A 5972-nucleotide genomic window follows, 5' to 3' on the forward strand; every position below is an offset into this window, starting at 1 on the left:
TGTAAAACTAAAAGACGTGGGCCTATTAATGTTTTGAGTCATGGTTATTGGGTTAAGAGTGTGTGTTATTTTCTTTCCCGTTGCAATGCACGGGCTATTTTTTTCAAGCGAGTGTGTGAGTATAGAGGAAATACAAATGTGATGCCATGTGAAACTAAAAGACGCGGCCCTATTAAGGTCTTGAGTCATGGTTATTAGGTTAAGAACGTGTATTATTTTCTTTTCCCGTTGCAACGCACGGTTTTTTTGCTAGTACTTAAATCAATTTTCAACACATAGTTATCCATAGGGGTGAAACCGGATCGGATTCAGATGAATAATTCTTATACCATATCATATCCCATATTTATTTTCAGATTCGGAAAGTGGAATGGATGTGGATTTGAATATTGGATTGTGTGGATTCGGACATGGTACGGTAACAGAATATGGGATTGTGTGCATTCGGACATGGTACGGTAACATAATATCAGCTTGTGCGGGTTCAGGCATGGTACGGTGACATAATATCAGATTGTGCGGGTTCAGACATGGTACGGTAACGGAACGACGTCGGGTAAAAAACGGTCATTTACCATATTCATATATGAGGAATGTATAAATAATTTAAACACTGAGCAAATGTTAACACTTATGCACTTTAAGAACACACAAAATCGCAAAGCAATAGATGTTATTAAAATTAGAAAATACCCCGCGTGTTGCTGAGGGAATTGATTGCAATATATTTCAATTATTTGATTATATGAAGCATCCATTGTTGAGTTAATAATATACTCCCTTCGTTCAGAATAAGTATCTCAACTTTGTACCAACTTTAGTACAGTACAAAATTGTACTAAGGTTAAGACACTTATTTTATATTCTATTTGATTATTGTGTAGTCGGAAAATATTTTAAATATAAGTGGCATAACATAATGAAATTTTTTTCATGCATGTTGAGTGGATTTTTGATGAGGTGGAAGGTGTGCTTGAGATCAACTAATAATGAAAAACTTTTTAACACGCATATAATGATGGGCCTTTAATGAAATGGCATGTGTGCATGTTGAGATAAATAAAATAAAAAGGATCAACTTCTTATGTGTGTATAGGATAAGGCAAATAAATCATAAGCATATGTCTTGTCTCATAAGCAAAGATAGCATTCACGTGTTGCTAGTTAAATACTTAAAACTTCACCCATAAATCAGTTTCGGAATTGGAAAGGTCGGCCTATCCGGCTAGAGAAAACGGATTATCCAAATGCAACGGTCGTGGTATTAGTTCAAATTAGTAATACCATATACTATACCGCATCGTATCAATCAGTCTCGGATTCGAAACGGATTGTTGTCGGATGTCAAAAATTTCTTATTGTATTCTATTAAAATGGATTTGGAAACGGACAGACCGACTGCACGCCTGCTAGAGCCAGGGCTCCGCCTCCTCATCCTCCTCCAAAAAAGAAAGTTAGGGTTCGTGTCTCTCGCCGGTGCCGGCGCAGGTCCGCCTCGTCTCCGGTGGATCCTGGCGAGGGCCGGCGGGAGTGCTCCACTTTTAGTCTTTTTTTTTCAATCTTGTTAGGGTTTGTGTCCTTAGCACGACGACTTACCGACTATCTACTAATAAATTGTGCGCTGCTCTGGCAATGGATGGGAGATGACGGCGGCGCGTCTTCGGCTCACTTCGGTGCTTGTAGTTGTTGTACTGCTATGATTAAAGATGAATATATTGGAAGTTTTCTTGAAAAAAATTAGATTTGGAAACGGTCTAGCCGGAAAATTCCTAAATACTTTCACCCTCGGTTGTCCGGCCTGAAGCGAAGATATCGTCAAATGGTACCCTTCCTGTCTCGTTGCTCTTTTGTGTGCGTGGGTGTGAAAGGCCGGTCTAAAGCCGGTGTAAGCACTCTGGGGCCAAAGCCCATATGTTCTGGGCTCGCATAACCCAGCTGGCGACAAGAAAGCTCATAGTGTGTACTTTATGTGTTGCTAAAAAAAAGTGTGCACTTTATGTTCCTGCTTTATGTTTAAAATCTGCAGTAGCATTAGCTGTTCTTCAGGTTCCCCTCAAAAGCCTCCTCAAAAACACATAAAAAGGATTCCGGGAAAAACTTTTGTTTGCCAGTACGACTACACGAACGAATCCAACGGCACGAGCTGTTTCGCGGAAGGGTCTCGTCGGTCAAATCAACAGTATTCGGAGTGAAAGGAGCCAGCTGCCTGTAGTGGTAAACGATCTGTTCCAAGGCTGTGGGAAGCAGAGTTCGCTTCCCTCTCTGGCCCTGACGGCCCGCTGGCTGAAGGTGGAAGCCTCTTTCATGTCCGAACTGCAGGGGCTCCGGCCAAGGCACCAAACCAATCGATCAGGCACGCCAAATGTTCAGTGGTCCATACCAATCTTGGGCACCGTCTGCTTCAAAAAAAAAATCTACCGTAGCAGTAGCAGCCAGGCGTGAGAAGTGAGAACTGAGAAGCCACCATCCTCAAAGGCGACGCCGCGACGGCGACCCGGCCGCGTCCTGCTCGGCGCCAGCCGCTAGCGGACGGTACAGGTTGGACGCAGACGTCAACGGCGGGGGAAGCAGCGGCGGCAGATACTACGCATCGCTGTGGTGTGGCGTCTGAGGGGCGGACCGGCGGCCGTGACGCTGCTGGGACCGGGCTTATTTGATTCACAGGATTTTGAAAACGTAGTAATATAAAAAGTATAGCATTAGAGTGGCATACGCACTTTAATCCTATATAAGATGGCATATGAAAAGAAATTAACAAAAGAGGTTGAAATAGATGTTAGATTTTCTATGAACTGCAGTTTGAAAAGTTTCATAAAAAAATTCATATGGTGGCCCATGCGGCTCGAGATTCAGCAGTCATTTGTCTGTTCCATGACGCATCACATGGGCCTTGGCAAGAAGCAAAAGAGAGAAACACCAACGGGACACCTTGTGTGCACGTTCCTGTTATTATTTCAGGGGTGGTGGTGGTGGTATGTACATGTACATTGCCCATGCATGGATACGACGATACGGCTGCAACACGCAACGAAAAACACAACAAGTTGGGTCCGTCGAGCACCACGATCCCAAGAGCAAAATGCCAAACAGCAAAAGACCACCGAAATTCATTCCAAAACCCGCATTTCTAGGCCAGTCACCGGTCACGACCACCCCCTACCCCCCTACCCCCTACCCCATCATGGGCACGGCTCGAGGCGGCTCGAGCTCACCCATGGCGCCGTCACTGACAGCGGGGACCACCATGCGCTTGTATCGCCACCCATCTTCCCGCCTCTGCCACGGCTAACTCACCGGCAGTCGGGCCCAGTGCTCGGCCTCGTGCCTCTCGTGCTTCTTCTCCTCGTCCCCCGCCGGCTCGCCGGAGAAGGCCTCCGCTGCCGCCGCTGCCAGCGCCTCCTCCCCCCACGTGGCGGCTCTCCTCCCGGACTTGAACTTCCGCATTGCCGCCACGCTCGCCTCCTTCTCCTCCTCGTCGTATTCGCTCCCCTCCAGCGCCATCTTCTTGCCCGCCGCGCCGCCGCCGACTCCCCGGGAGGCGCAGCCGCCGCCGCCGCACCGGAACACGGCCGCCACCCCGCGCCACCACCTGCGCTGGCGCCGCCGCCCGCACCTCTCCCGGTCGGACAGCACCTTCCCAATGCAGGACACCTTGGGCGACCGCGGCTCCTCGCCGGTGCCGCCAGAGCGCTTGTCGGGCAAGATCCGGCCCTGCGACGGCTGGCGCCGGGTGAAGGCCGGCCGGATCCTGGCCGGGAGGCCGAAGAAGGTGGCGGTGGCCGCGGCCGAGCCGCCCGCGACGCGCGCGGAGTTGGAGCGCGCCTTGAGCGGGACGGGGTTGCAGGCGCCGCCCGCCGCCGCCGACGACTTGGGGTTGGTGCTGCCCTTGGTTGAGTCGTCCCGCTCGTATATCGGGTTCAGCTCCGAGAAGGACGCGTCGTCGCCGATGCGGATGGTTATCGACTCCGGCGGGAAGTCGTGGTCCGGCGGCGGCGGCGGCACGGGCCGCGGGGGCGAGGCGTCGCCGCTGTCGCCGCCCGCGATGACCGTCTCGCACGACACCTTCCTGTCCCCGGCGCCCGCGCCCGCGCCGCCGCACACCAGGCTCTCCAGGTCGACCTGCGGCATCGCCCGTTGCCAAACCAGCTACGTAGTACGCACCTCCCGGCCCCGTCAACACGGCGTGGCGGCGGCGAGCGCCCGGCAGGGAGAGGGGCAGGAGGCTGGCTGGTATCTAGGAGCAGGGAGAGTGATAAGCGGACGCCACCACACGCTGCTCCCCTTAAAAATTCGGAGGTGGACGGGGCAGGGGGAGGGGCGAGGCCCAGAGCGGATGCACCAGAGGCTGTCGAACAGTGGCGCCACCTCTGAAACGAAGCGAACTCCAATAACGGATCTCGACTATTTGTCTCCCCAAAACAGCGTTATTTACCGAGTAACTAAGTAGTGTACTGATGAGAAGCTTATTAACAGTGCAGCAGACGATCGCTGTAAAATCTCCTACGATTTGGCTAACGAATTAAGTATTGCATTTGTGCAGCGAATAGTTTTATCAGGAGTTCAGGACATGGCATGAGTGAGCACAGCGATTTGGCGCCGATCTGGAGGGGAGAAGACCTCCGACAGAGCCCATTTTCTCCCGTGGCCCTCCCAATTAACAAGCTTATAGTCTTTTCGTTTCCGAGTGGAAAGGCCACTGATCCGCCTCAGGCCGATCTGTCTTCTAGTTAAGCCGTGCTGCAGCAGTGCCCACCAACACCGGTGCTTCAAATTTCGAAAATTAAACAACGGTTGGGCCTGCAGATTCAGCCTGTGCACAACTGTTTTTCAGTTCAAAAGTTCAAGCAGGCGGTAGCATACAGTACATGGGATCAGTAACAGCATGAAACCATATACATACTCCTGCACTAGACAGATAGGTTGTGAAATTCTCCAAAAAAAAACAACCAACCATTATCTTTCCCTTTTTACCGAGATCAAAAGTACGATTTGAGGGGGTAAAACTGCGGGGAATGAGGTCATGAACAGAAATGAGATGAGGCTGGGCAGACGCTCAGTAAATAAACGGAATCAAGGGCAGTTCTGGGCTTGGCGCAAGGTGCTGCTGACCGGCGATCACATGGCCGTGTCGGAGAAGGCATCGGGCAGGCAGGGCACCTACCCGATCTGTACTATTCTGTTGCCATTGCTGCAGATTGAGCACCCAGATTGAGAGCGTGGCTTGGCTCCTAAACATGCTGATTTCGCCCCTTCAGCTAGCGGCCTAGCCCTAGTAGGTTAGCTCGAAAGGGGCTAATCACAGATGTGACACGTCACCTTGTCAATCCTACCAAAGACGAGACAATGATAGGAAAAAGATATCTGAATGGCCCTAGGCAGCTTAGCAATCAGCTGCTGGTTGCTAATCAGACAAAGATTTTTTCGAAAAAGATGCAGAGATAGTGATTTATATCAGTAGTACGAAGAAAAGAAAATGCAGACAGTGATTTTTCGAGAATGATTTATGTAGAAGAAACCGAGCTGCATGCTCAAACCCGTAGTCAAACATTGGTCAACAGCCCCCACAGGCTCACAAGATCCCAAGGGATCCAAATTATTGCACTCTCAGTCCCATCAAGAGGTACACGTCGGCGAACAGCGACGAATGGGACGAGGAACAAAATTAAGATCAAGTACCAGATATGATAAAGTAAGGGAATGGAAAACCACATGACTGGGGAGAGGCGCAAGAGCATATCTTTGCAACTTGTTCTTGAAAAAGATGCATTGATCTTCATTCCAAACAGCCCCGGCCTTGGGAAACACAGCCCCACAGGCTGCCATGGGGCCTGAATTATTGTACTCGCATCCGCTGATTCGCATGATCAAAACAGCGACGAATGGGACGAGGAACAAAATTAGAACCAAGCGATAGATGTTAGATGTAAATGAATTGAAGAAGAATCCAGGCCAAATGGGACCCCGATGCAATC

At 50.3% G+C, this 5972-nt stretch overlaps 1 protein-coding gene across 1 annotated transcript; it reads right to left on the reverse strand.

Moving 5' to 3' along the window:
- Nucleotides 1-2905: 2905 nt before the first annotated feature.
- LOC119269669 lies at nucleotides 2906-4595 on the reverse strand. The gene has a single exon (XM_037551563.1). The coding sequence runs from the start codon at nucleotides 4126-4128 to the stop codon at nucleotides 3286-3288; it is 843 nt and encodes a 280-aa protein (XP_037407460.1). The 5' UTR covers nucleotides 4129-4595; the 3' UTR covers nucleotides 2906-3285.
- Nucleotides 4596-5972: the final 1377 nt, after the last annotated feature.

The sequence above is a fragment of the Triticum dicoccoides genome, chromosome 3A (assembly GCF_002162155.2).
Source record: "Triticum dicoccoides isolate Atlit2015 ecotype Zavitan chromosome 3A, WEW_v2.0, whole genome shotgun sequence".
Classification (NCBI taxonomy): domain Eukaryota; kingdom Viridiplantae; phylum Streptophyta; class Magnoliopsida; order Poales; family Poaceae; genus Triticum; species Triticum dicoccoides.

What these genes read in the sequence shown, in the direction of transcription:
- LOC119269669 (XM_037551563.1), bottom strand. Translation starts at nt 4,128, where the DNA reads ATGCCGCAGGTCGACCTGGAGAGCCTGGTGTGCGGCGGCGCGGGCGCG.